General features: G+C 38.7%; 1 protein-coding gene across 1 annotated transcript; it reads right to left on the reverse strand.

The window, feature by feature from the left end:
• Positions 1-437: 437 nt before the first annotated feature.
• LHX1 (LIM homeobox 1) lies at positions 438-13,236 on the reverse strand. The gene is made up of 5 exons (XM_075264389.1): positions 12,515-13,236; positions 10,315-10,541; positions 9,571-9,845; positions 2,607-2,772; positions 438-1,870 (listed from the first exon to the last, which is right to left on the reverse strand). Exons 1-5 carry the CDS (start codon positions 12,682-12,684, stop codon positions 1,491-1,493), a joined length of 1,218 nt encoding a protein of 405 aa, XP_075120490.1. The 5' UTR covers positions 12,685-13,236; the 3' UTR covers positions 438-1,490.
• Between the last annotated feature and the right edge of the window lie 1,119 nt (positions 13,237-14,355).

The raw sequence follows: 14,355 nt of genomic DNA on the forward strand, positions 1-14,355 counted from the left end.
AATACAAAGCGGTCCATAACATAGTGGAATCATAAACCGGTTATATCTGCAACTTCAACAAATGATACAAAATCGGACGCAACCTCCAGAGCCAGCGATTGTGTATATCTACAAGCTGCCGCAACATAATACACCATCAGTATACAGATATATACCCACAGCCTGTTACCATGAGAAGAGTATTCGCCCTTGGCTAAAAATAGAACGAAAGAGAAGAAAAATGCTGTGAATTAATAAAACTGCAGGTTCTTTCATAGTAATAAGAGCATATATAAAATTATATATACATATCTATATACCCGCTTAGAAGAAAATCAGCAGTCTAAACAGACACATACCATATAAATATGTATTCATTCTTTTGGCCAGCCAATACACTCAATGAAATACAAATTATCTAAACATGAGATTTTCTATTTTTATTAAAAATCCACAAATTCTCCACATGTTTCCTTTCATACAGTGAATGGTCTAATATGCACTGGAGGTCACACAAGCTTAGGCTTAGAATAATAACAATAAAAGACGTATGAGAAATTTAATATATAAAGAAGAAGCAGCTCGGAACTGCATATTTGACCATAAAATTTAAATATTTTGGACTTTCTTTAAGGACACAAAAATAAAACCTGTTTGGGTCTATATAAGCCATTGATGAACGCTGAACAGGACTAAAAAGTAGATCAAATGTTCGGAAATGGTGGCACATACTTGTCTATGGCGGGTTTTGTGCTATTAGGTTATTGTATTTGGCACCTCACTTTCTTGTAGCCTTCTGTAAACTAAGGACACTAGCACAGTGTAGCAACATCCCTTCCAGTCAGTCCCTTCCATCCACACAAAACAAAACTAACAAGAATGAATCATTTGGTTGATTGCTCAAAACGTTTTGCTTTTTTTTTTTTTTTTGAGATTTCACAGAGGTTTCTAAAAGTGGATTATTACTAAAAGATTAGGCTCCTGAATAGAAGGTCATATACGTAAACAGTTGACTGCTTTAGTTCCATAGTCTTTTAGATTTGCTATGAGTGAAGGTAGTCAGTCTAGTATCAGGCCTGGCAGCAGACCTTCGTGGTGAGGATATTCGATTGGTGTCAGTAGCTTTGTCAAGGTAGAAGAGTTGATGCTGAGGGCTTTACATTGTTGTATTTGATATTTTGGCTAATAAAAGCTTGAGTCCCACTCTTGGGTTAAGGTGAATAATATATTATTAATATGACTGCTAGTTTTATGTCTCCAACCTCTGAGGCGCAGGAAATAGACACTTTGAAGAACAATGCTGTTGCAGCACTTGACTCTTCAGCTGCTCCAGTTTTTATTCTGGATACTCATTTCTGTCGTCCCAGTAATTCCATTGCATTCTGGTCATTTCGATTCAGACAATGTTGTTGTTTCAGAGGGGTTATTATATAGTTTTACCAGTACTGTACAGCACAGCATTGTCAGGGGCGATGGCAACTTACTGTCTGTAGTACATTGTTCAGATAAAGCTACCAGACCGCAGCTTCATTCATTTCTGGAGGATGTGACAAGTGATTCCCGTATGTGGCTCCGCCATTAACTGATAAGGATGAGAAGGGAGGACTCTGACCAAACACCTCTGCGGACATTGAGTGCATGGAGCCTGGAAGGTTGGGCTCTGGGCTGGGAGAGTCTCCTGGAGGATGGGACATTATGTCGGTGAAACGTTGGGCCTCACTAGACGGGTGATGTCCAGGTAATGGGTGCTCCATAGTACCTAAAGGAGTTCCTGCTGGTCCAGATGAAGGAACGAACGGCAAATCTACGGGGGTCTGAGCTTGTGATGAAGGGGGTCCTTGAGGAAAGAAATCGTAGTTGCTTCCTGGCCCATAATACTCGCTCTGGTAGTCTACAAAACCAAAAGACAGTAACCGATGAAGCCACAGCAAGAAATATAGATAGTAATAATGAGCATTGGACCTAATAGTCAAATCCAGGTATTTCATCTAAACAAAGTCTCAGAATAAACCGTAAAATATACATTTACTGGCAAGAACCGCTCATGGGAATGTGGCTATTGGCTGTTGTAAATAATAATTTATTATGATAAATAGTTGAGTAATTATTCATAATAATAATACTAATACTACTAATAATATAATATGCTGGTACACTCCTCACTGTCTCGATATTTATTTTCACTAAACAAATAATTAATTTCTAACGTAATAATAAATAATAATAATTTCTCCACATTTATGTTCCATGGAACTAGAGCGATACCAGATCCAGGTATAGGGCCCAGCATCCTTCTATTCTATATAGTATCCAGCGCTGTACCTTGCCTATAGGCTTTGCAGGTTACTCATTGCTCGCATTAATTATTAACACTTTGCTTCACGCATCACAAGGCCGGATTTGTGGAGCTTTTCCTGCTCTGATCATTCCCAGTGATAAGAGGGACAGGACAATTAATATGTAAATAGCCGGCAATGGTGGAGGCCACAATAGACTGCCCGGAGGATTGCTAGAATCCTAATGTGTACCTGGTGGAAGCGCCATTGTATCATTAGCTATACTACATAACAGCGCCTCATCCTCGGATTAACCCTCCAGATCCCCTCACCGATGTGGATCACACGTACCTCCATAAAACGAGAAGGGGCCATTGGGGATCAGCTCTCCCGGCTCCAGGCGGTCCACCAGCGGCCTCATCCTCCTCGGGCTCCGGAAGAAAGCGTGTCTCCGGGCGCCCAGCGCGCTCAGCTGCTTCATCCGCCGCTCCTTAGACCGCCTGTTCTGGAACCAAACCTGCAAGACAACATATGCCTCCATCATCATCATCGTCGTCATCATTATCACCTTCATCATTAATAGTGTATAGGGGACGGTCTGACGTTTCCTCCACTACTAGTAATTGCACATCCGGCTGAATATTGCACATACATCGCACATCCCTAGTAAAAACTCAGGAAAAGGCAAACATTTTATATCTATACACTAATATATATATATATATATACATACATACACACACACACACACACACGATTCATATCAGATAGCAGAGCTATAGGATAGGCTTAGGCTGTACATCTGGTGTAATGACAGAAGACTGTATAGGTCTACGTGTTCATGAACTGAACAAACCAGACAGTCAGTGAATACAGTCACACATGGACAGGTGCTTGGTAAAAAGAAAACAAGCCAGACCACAGTCCATGGGAAAGCTGGGTGTAGGCATAAGAAACTGTACCCTGAAGGTGACAATTATCAGTAGTGTGTATGATGCTGCATCATAGAAGCTGAACATGGTGCATGTAACCTAATAAATGTCAAACAGATCCCTAGGCAAGTAATACACTTTCTGCCTCACCCCAACTCATAGCACCCATGCATTTATATCAGATCAGAAATAGTATTTTAAAACTTGGGCACGTCGTAGCAAAAATTTCCTAGCCAGGAATGCTCTGTAGACAGTTTCAAAACAGTTGACACAAAAGGTGCAGAAAACAGGCAGGAAATTATGTGCATTTAATCTACTCCATTTTCTTTGCATAGTAAATCACCTTCATGTCTGTAAAAGGTATTACCTACCATTAACAGGATTTTCCATCACATGGGACATATGGATGGTTTAAACTACATATGTATAACCATGTATGATTTGTAGGAGTGCAAAGTGCTGGGACCCCCACTTGCTGAAGCTAAAGGGTGGCAGCACACTTCAAGCATCACTTTTATTTCATTGTGAACGGCCTTGATACACATTAAATGTAAGTGGGAAAACTCCAAGTGTCTGTTCACCTATATTAATTGTATCTGGTTATTTGTTTTGTGTCTATATTCCACACAACTTTTCCTGTGCAGCCTGACCACTGCTGCCATACCGTAGCACACAAAACCCTCCAAATGGAATCACTTTTGTTTCTGCATTTTATACTACATATGAGGGAATCACAACTGGACACAAAGTGGGCACCGGTTGAATTTGTTGCTGAAGTATCTGTGGCTGGAAATCTGTTCCAGTCATCTGAATTGTGTTGTTTCTGCAAATCCTAGTCAGATGGAAATTTTGTGTGTGAATTCACATCATCAAGTTGATCTCCCAAACATGACCTAAAATGATCCTACTTTTTCGGCTAAACTGACAAAGTATTTGGATAGCTGACTCAGCTCCATGGTTTTTCTAGTCTGGTCATATCTCTGCATTATGTAAATGTAGGATATTATGCTTTTGGGTGCAGTAATAAAAAAAAAAAAAGGATTCTTATTCCAACATGAATTGATGCTGATTCTTAAGCTTTGATTTCAAACGTAGTATCATGTGAAAAAAAAAGAATAAAAGTGTAAAAAAAACAAAAAAAAAACCATACCAAACATTCATGTCTAAGGCTAGGATCAATTTGTAATTTTTTGGACAGTTTCTATTTCTTTGAGTTCATTCAAATGTGTTAGACAACCACTCTCAGTTTTCATAAGTTGTTCACTTTGCTTTTATTTATTTGGCCCCTTTATTTTGCAACAAGATAGCATGGTGCATGTTTGGGGCCTGTAGCTGGATAGACTACACAGAGATATTGTTGGAAAAAGCAATAGTTCCTTGCGCATGCTATAGTTTTTACTTAAAAAAAAAAAAAAAAAAAAAAAAAAAAACACACACCAGGAATCCAGTGATTCCATTATTCTCAATATAAAAATTATGACAAAAAGCATAGACTCGCAAAGAAGGTAAAAAATGAACACCATTGTTGACAAAGTTGTTGTTTTTGACTACAACTTAATGTGATTAAATTATTATTTGAAAGTTTATTTTATTAAATGTGCACCCAAAACAACAAAAGAATCACGGTTTGAACCTAGGTCTTATGCCAGGGGACTACTTGTGTGACAACAGCAGACAGGAAAGGTTTACATTCCAATGACCTTAAGGCCCCTCGCTACAGAAAAGCTGCTTTTTTTGTTGCAGATTTTGCTGCGTTTGAGACAAAAACTAGAGTATCTACAAAAGTAATGGAAAATATAAAGGAAACACATACTTCTCCCTTCTCCTAAATTCACTTAAAAAAGATGTGGAAAAATAAAATATTTAGCAGGTTTTCTAAATGTTTTAAGCTAAGGTCCCACATAGCAAGCCATAGCTAAAAAGCACTGTGGAAAAGACGATGACAATAGTTTTTGAAATCACGGCATTTCCGCTGCAGATAATTTTTCTGTAATGTGTGGATGGAATTAGCAAGAATCCCATCCACTTTAATACGCTGGTGTTTTCACAACCTGGGGCCCCGGCCTTCCACTGCATTTTACCATTCCACTAAAGTAAATGAGATGGTGTTTAATCTCATCCACAAATTAAGGAAACAAAGAGCTGCAGAAAAGCTGCATTTTCAATGTCAGTTTCCCTATAGATTTGAAGAGGGGGGAGAAAAAAAATGCAGTACAAGTGCAATGAAAAACACTGTACAAAAATGGCAATGCATTTAGTTTCATAGCTGTGTTTCACTATGTGGGGCCTTAGCCCTACATTTCCACCATGTTTTTTTCCGCAGCATTTTTTTTTTTTTTTTTTTTTGCTGCGTTTTGCTACGTAGGGCCTTTGTGTGTTTTCTTAACATAACCATATGTAAATTTGTACTGGTAGTTAATAAAAAGGTAAGTTTTTGCAAATATAAGTAATTAAAAATTTTGCACAGTTTGAAAGATTTTCTCCAATAATCTTAGTAGTGAATCTGCTGTCCAGATCAGTTGCCAGTGAATACCACCATGAATACAGGAAGTTTCTATGGTCTGAGGCTTGTCAGAAACCTAACAATGATTTCCTTATTGTGGAAAGGTTATCAGGCAGGGAAACTATATATATGAAAAGATAACACGACCACAATAATTGAGCTTCTAACAAGTCCAAGACCATTCAAAGTTCCTGTATTCATGGTCATATCCATTGGCAACCGATCCAGACAGAAGATGGACATCACTAAGATGCTTAGAGAAAATCATTGAAAATGTTTCATTGCTTAAACTTGCAAAAATGTTTCATTTTTAATTATCTACATTATTAAATATGGTAATGTTCATGAGAAAACCCCTTTGAGAATTTATGGGTATAGTCTTGAGTGCATCTGAGGCCACACATAGTGGGAAAACAGTTTTTGTTGAATTTTGTTTTAGCCAAGGCCAGGAGTGGATCTAGCAGAAAGGAAAGTATAAAGGTTTCCTTATATATGTCCCATTCCTTTTAAAGCCATTGTTAGCTTTGATTTAAAAAAAAATAATAATAATGCAGCATTGTGTGCAATAGCTGCTTCTGTTTCCATATACAGTATACTTGGGAGGAGAGGTGGGTGGCAGTCTGCAAGGAACACTTCAAGGACATAAGGAACAGGGTACTTGCTTGCTTTTGGTGGCTTAACATGGCAGCCTCATGTTGTGAGAGCAGGTATATGAGATGTTTAGCATGCAGTTTTTTGGCATGTGATGGACAATGGCACTCCAAAAAATTCCTGAAAGGCATCACACATTTTTCTTTTGTCATTTACACTAATATTTTGGGAGAAACTGACATGTAGGTGAATCCTATTATCAGCAAGGGAATCAACTTGGAACCAAAACTTTACCCAAATAAGTATGTTTCTATAACTAGAAATGTTTTTTTTAAAAAAATTTGCCCTTTTTCAAATGCAGCCTGATGTGCTTTTTTTTTAAAAAAACAAAAAAAAACAAAAAAACCAACCAACCAAACAAAAAACCTTACTCATGTACTGGAGCATTTGCACCTTTTTTAAAGCATTCTATAAATAAAGCATGAAAAGGATCTCCATTTAGGCCACACCCCCAAACAAAAAGCATAAGTGGCAAGGGCAGTATGTTATCTGGAAAAAAAAAGGGCAAAGGCTTCATAAATAAAGTGCAGGGCACATAGAGAAAGCAAAAAGGCGCACTATACACCAAAAAATAGGCCCTTGTAGCGTAAAAAATGTGCCCCATTGACTTCTAAGGAGGGTCACATGGTTAAATTTGGGTTTGTTGTTTCCAACAAGACAAGCTGCTTTAAAACTTGTTCCCTAATAGTTAGCCAGAGCTGTGGCTAGGCTTTCCTTCACCTGGGGCAAATGATCATTTCAGTGAACTTACATTGCATCTAAACTGGCTTGAAAGCATTACCCCTCTCCTAGCTATATCCCAGCATTGTCCACCTCTGCCATTAAGATACATAGAAACATAGCAGTAGCAATAGCTGCGGGGAACTTAATAAAAGTGTGAATGCAGCTGTCCAATAAACAAAGGTTGGGTTTACATGTCACTTTTTATTTACTGGAGAACTGTTTGCAATATTTAATTGCAGTAATGCCTAGCACATAGTATTATAATAGTACTATACATCTCCCCTGTATGATAACCAGTACACCAGAGGTCTTCAGTTTTATAGCGGTTACCATACAGGCCAGATGTATTAGTAACGTACTAAGAAATGGGGCTTTTCTACTGAAGACCTGCCTGCAGTTTAGAATTGCCCCATGTAAACCAAGCCAAAAAGAAGCAAAGACAATGATGTCTTCTGAAATGTCCTTAGGTAGTGACATTAACATTGGGAGAGCTTCCATTATTCCACTATGTGTTTCCTATCACATATCTGTAAAGGGTTCTGCTAGCATTTAATGTACACTGATGCTGGCCAGGCTGCAGGATTTGGTCTCCTCAGCTTCTGCCCTGGTACTAGCAATATCACTCCAGACCCAGGTCATAGATAGCTGAATACTATGCAATAGAAATAGACAAAGATTTATCATTCATGTTCTAAAATGCATTTCATATAGGCAAGACTCCATTAAAATATATGATGACAGATTCTTTTTTGACTGAAATTTTACTCCGCAGGTACCATTATCAGCATCAAGCAACAACCAATGTGGAGACTTGAAACTATAAGGTGGTAACATAAGGCTGTAGAATAGAACACTGTCTAGCTGACAACCTGAGCTGAAGTACAGCCATTCACCTATACACAACATTTGGGCGGGAAATAATGGATGTATCGCGCATGCGCAAGCGAAATGCGCCGGTCTTCAGTCAGCAGGAAGCTAATGGCATGACACCAAGTCGGTAGGCGACACGTCCATGTCAGGCCTTTGGCTATTATGTTCAAGTTTGTGACCTGACCGGGAAGAACAATATGCTTTGGTAATATTGGTAAGTAAAGTTATAAAATAAAATATTATAAGTAAAACTGAAATATTAAATATGCTTCATGTTCTACAGCAATGTAAACGGTTAGTCAATCCTTCTATGTATTTAGGATTCCTGTAGTATTACAGCAATGTGAGAACTTGTGAACTTACCCCACTTATCTAGACTATTGCTTCAGAAAGGAAATATTAATTTAGCAGCAAAGTATAGATTCCATAAGTGCACGTCACAGCCATAGCCTGGCATGTAGGAATGCATTTCCTAATAAATAGTGAAAATGTATAGCTAAGCTATTGAATGGTAATACTAGGCTGAGGCCCCATGTTGTGGAAAAGCTGCTGCTTTGTTGCAGATTCTGCTGTTTTATAGGCAAAGTCAGGAGTGGATTTAGTACATGAAAGTAGAAGAATTTTTATTTTTTAGATTTCCATTCCTCCTGCAGCCATCCCTGGCTTTGGCTCAAAAAAAAAAAAAAACTACTTTTTTTTTTTAGCTAAAGCCAGGAGTGGAAGGTAGAAGTATAAGTGCTTCCCATTCCCACAAAAAAAACACACAGTATTACGTGGGGCCTGCATGTATGCTTGTATACCAAATCCATGTGTGTGTAAATATATATATATATATATATATATATATATATATATATATATATATATAAAATATTACAATTTCCCTGTCTTGTACATGTGGCTGAGCAGAGCCCTCTCCTCTAGCCACACGGGTCACTGTCCGGCATGATGGCGCCTCAGTCAGGACTTCTCTCTTTAAGCCTTGGGCGGGAAGACGCTGCTGCTTTCTCGTCGCCATTATCTAATGTACATTTGGGCCTGATGCCTCTGAGTGAAACATTTGCGGCATTTAGTTTTCCCCTTGCTTGGCTTTCCCGCTTTAGGTCAAGAATGATTGAGTTAATTCTTATTACCCTGACAAGATTACTCCTAATTATCCTGGCGCGAAGGTTCCTCCAATCTAACCTCGCCTTAATGATCTTTTAACCCTCCATTACCCCCAGCTCTGCGGGTTTATAAACCTTTTAATAATCCCACCTCATTGTCATTCTTATTTTTCCATTAACCCCTCACATTTATGGTTATTAATTTCTAGTCCATTTGCAAGTTGATACCCCTGTACAATCCTTTAAGGCCAATAAAAGTGGAGAAAGGAGGGGAATACTGAAACACTACTATTTCTTTCTATACTTTCTCAAGGAGTCTGCGCATTGGACTTCTCTGTATTATTAATAATATTATCCCTTTATATATCTGTAGTTCTATGCTACATTGCTAGATCCCGGTCACACATATGTTGCCATTTACTACCTAGTATAGAGACGTTATTTAAGGGATTAGAAATAACTTCATTAAATTGTACCAGATGCAGAAGTATCTTTCTATGTACAGTACATTAGAGGGTGAAGGTTTGTACCTGGATGACCCGCATGTTTAGTCCAGTCTCTTGGGCCAGCTGCTCCCTGATGTGTCTGGTGGGTTTCGGAGTGGCTGCGAATGCGGCCTTCAGGGTCTCCAGCTGCTTGGCTTTGATAGTGGTGCGGGGTCCTCTCCTCTTTGCCCCCAGGTTCTGGTCATCGTTCTCGTTAATCCCAGTCTCTTTATCTGAGATGTTCGCGCTTTCAGAGTCCTTTGCGTCGTCTTGAGATGGGTCTTGGGAGTCGGGAGATAAACTGGGGTCACTGCCTGTCACTAGTCCGGGAGGAAAAGAAAGAATGATATGAGACAAAGGGAAACCGCACCGGGACCGCAGCGATTACTTGTGTGAGTCAGTGATCGCACCTGCGAGACTTTCTTTACTATACAATTATCTATCCATAGTATATCTATAGTATCTATGCATCTTATTTTCTGTGCCTTGCTTCATGCTATATGACAGTCTATTTAGCTTACTTGGAGATGGATAAAGGAAACGAACTAAAAATACATAGAGAAAATCGATAAGGAAATCAGAGCTGTGTACACACACACACTAATATATATATATATATATATATATATATATATATATATATATATATATATATATATATATACACACACACACACACATACATACACATGGAGCCGTACGGTTGACTATTTAGAGAAAAAAATTATATATATATATATATATATATATATATATATATATATATATATACACACACACACACTTTACCTGAGAGAAGACTGTTTTCTTTGGCAGCGTTGTTATTGTTTAGGTAATCGTCTTTACAGACAAACTTATTCTCATCGATGATATATAGTTCCTCTCCAGTGGAGAGCTGTTTGTTACACATCATACATGTGAAACAGTTCAAGTGGAACACTTTGCTTCTTGCCCTCCTGACCAGGTCACTGGGGGAGATTCCCTGGGCACAGCCAGCACACTTGGTACCAAAACGTCTAGATCAAGCAAAAAGAACGGCGGGTTCAGCGTTTCCAAATACAGATACAGTAATAGCGGAAAATAATATACATATATATTATACACACCTATATGATCATATATATACCACACCAATGTAACAATACCTAGTAATTATTGTCATATGTACCGTACTGTATGTGTTAAGTGGGCATTTACTTTTTTCATTTCACTTAAGTAGAATATATATATATATATATATATATATATATATATATATATATATATATATATAATCTAGGTATTTATATGAACACACACACACATATATATATATATATATATATATACACACACACACACATATATATAGTATACACATAAGAGAAATTAAAAAAGTAAATACCTACATAACATATTCAGTACGATACATATGACAATGATTATTAGATATTGTTACATTGGTATGATATTAAGATATGACCATATAAGTGTTGTGATATCTATCGGATATTAAGTAATTAATATTTACTTATAACAGGCTTAACATCAAAAGTTTGGGGAGGAAGAAATGGCTGAAGCTAAGGTGGATTTATTAAACAATGATAGCTTTGGTGTATTTTGGGGAAATAAACGCGAATATGTTTATGTAGTTATTAAGAACAATATAAACATAGCCGGCTTTTCTATGAGTAGAATATAACTTTAATTCATATTACTGTATGACTATACATGTAAGTAGAGCCTCGCCTATTCTCCCCATGTGTCATGTGTGTGTTGGCATGTGAGACTTGTGTGTTTAGTGTCTTCTTTTTCGGAACTAGGGCTGAAGATCGGCAGAGATGAGTGACTTGTGCTTCTAGATAAGTAGGTGTTAATGTTGATTCTCTGCCTGTCATTGTTGTGTAGTTTCCTTTTCAAACACCTCTGCTATTTAGATCCAGTTATCACTTCTTTCCTAAAATCCACAAGTAATAAGGACTTGTGGCCTGAGATGTGAGCGGATCAGGATCCTCAGGACAAGGTGTCATTTCCTTCTGAGGAATACACACATCCCTGCATGTGTACACAGGGCGGCTGCTTTCTGGTAACCCAGCTCACATTATTAGTTTTTACTTTTTTATTTCGATTTTTTATATAATAGGAAGGATAGTGTACACTAAAACACTGCCTGCAGTAAAATAGAAAAATGTGAATATATAATAGCCGGGAAAGAAATTGCATTGCATTACTATACTAGTAGCATTATCAAGGCCGGTAGTAGCCTGGATAAAATATGTATTTATTCCTCATCTGTATGCCGGGATATATAGCCGTATTTTCGTTTCTTGTCAAGAACAGCAGAAATGACATTTTCCCGGGGCCTGCTCGAGCCCATTGACATGAAAGGATCAGGAAAGATCAGCTCTTTATCTGAGGAAAACTTGTCACTTTCATCCATCAAATTATCATTTTAACTCTCCGCTTGACCTCGGCAAACACTGAGAGAGATGGGCCCGGGCTATATAATTATCTGACCATTTGGGGATGGGGCCACTAAATACATGGTGTGCATCTGCTGATCGCCGGCATTACATCCATTCTCAGGACATCTCCAAGGAGTCTTTATCTCTACTTTGTCACCACTAAAATATTCATCAAATGCTAAATAAATTCCCACTCGACAAGGAGGATTTGTAGTCTGCCCGGGGGTGCATCGTATCCCTCTTGTGTCCACTATGATGGGAACATGTGTTATCGCATAGACAGACGACTATTATTTAGAAGAACCCCGAATTATATAGCAGGTTAGATTCATCATTATGCATATATTGGTTTAGAAGAGTATAGGGTAAATATATGTCCACTCACACGTACGTGCAGATAAGGCTAGCTGTGAGAATAGTGGCAGAGAAACAAATACTGGCACAGGATTAAATACAGGCACGGGTATCTCTAGTACTGTCCTATACATGCATGCCATTCACTTACAAGAGATATATTTCCTATGCTCCGGGGTACTGGCACTCACCTGAAGAAGTCGTTTTTACAATAAAGCTTGCTTTCTCTAGAAAAACATTTTTCTGTTAAATTGCATTTACATTCACAGCATTGTACACATTTGACATGCCAAGCCCTGTCCAGAACATTCAACAAGAAGCGGTCCAGGATGGGCCTCTCGCATCCAGCACAGTGCACCATTGTCTTTGGTTGGCTGATATATTGAGGGGTGCTGGAGGATCCAGGTGACAGGAGCCCCAAGCTCTCAGCAGCTCTCAAACACCAGTGTGGCTGCTGGCGGGCCGTTTTCCTCTCTAGCTTAGAAGCAGCTGCAGGTAGCCCAATGGCTTCTTGCAGCTTGTGAAATACTGGAGATTCCAAACTAAGAAGATGAACAGCCGAAGAGATGAGATGTGATCAGTTGGTTTTCTGCATTCTGAGGTAGCTCAGTCAGTGATGAAAGTGCTTCTGTTTTTCCACACAAATACCCAGAGGTTGTCTCTACTGGACCAGCATTGTCATTGAGACGTTTCACAAAGCTCCGGGTCAGGGGGGTTATTTGGCTCTAGGGTCGGATCCCCGAAGTGGACTGGTTTTGCCGCCTTGTGCATGGAGGAAGGTCTCTATGGGCCATGAAGGATCTCCAGATCTGGTCCTTTAGCACGATACAGTCCTGGCAGGTAGTTCAGAGAGCACAATCTTCCCCAGCTAGTAGCAGAGAGCAGACAGCCGCTGGACTAATACCTAGTAATACTAGTACTAGAATGTGTAGTGTGTGCTGCATCTGATCCTACAGGTCTGTGACTGCTCTTCCCATGTGAAGTGTCTTCCCTGGACTGCATGTTCTCAGCTGCTGTAGAGCTCGCCTTATGCCCAACTCGATGACGACACAGCCAGCCCCAGCCAATCAGCTTCCTCCAGTGCTCATGTTAAACCATTAACCAGCACACCAAGCTCTAATAGTACTGGAACATCATACCTACAAATAGGGAAAGCAAAACCTTTACAGCCAATGTCACATTTCCATTTTTAATACTCGCTCAATATATTGAAGAGGTGGATCCACAACACAAAGGTAACAATACATCAAGTATGATAAGTGTACAAGTTTCTTCCAGTGCAGACATGATAAAACATGTCAGGTAATGTATGGATACGCATATATTTTACTTTTCAGGCTATAGGTTTAGCTACTGGTATATCATATATATATATATATATATATATATATATATATATATATATATATATATTTTTGTTGTAACAATGTAATGTTTAATTCGTGTATACTAACACACCCTGCTTTTATGTTTAATATATTGCTTACGAATGATCTTATATATTTTTTCTTAGACTTGGGATGTGAGGAACAGATATCGTGATCTTATTAATGAATAAAAGCTGAGTGTAGCTGAAGGTGTGTATAGGTAATTGGGCACTAGTGGGGGTAAACCTGGTACCCGGTGACCCCTGTATGTCTGTGCGAGATCATCCGGGGAATAGAACAAGTTGCCAACACTTTATTTGCTGTGGAGGAAGCGATGTACTTGGATGTAGATTGACCAGTGTAAATAAAACACTTAAACACACATGGCTGTTTTCTGTCTGACCGGCCAGTATGAGGTGTGGATTGTTAAGTAAACCAGGGACACCTTTAATCCCATATCCCCTGCAAAAGTGTTTGTTCCTGCTTGTTCATAAGAATGTAATGCAGGCAAGAGACATTTTTCTGAGGTTATTGTAAAACTAGAATAGTATGGAAAGGAATTAGAGATCCAGAGAGTGTGCTGGCAAATATGACAGCGATACAGGAGATTATTGTATATTATACAGCATACTATCAAAAATGGCGGAAATATACGAAAATGAATG

This window comes from Leptodactylus fuscus, chromosome 2 (genome assembly GCF_031893055.1).
Source record: "Leptodactylus fuscus isolate aLepFus1 chromosome 2, aLepFus1.hap2, whole genome shotgun sequence".
NCBI classification, from domain to species: Eukaryota; Metazoa; Chordata; class Amphibia; order Anura; family Leptodactylidae; genus Leptodactylus; species Leptodactylus fuscus.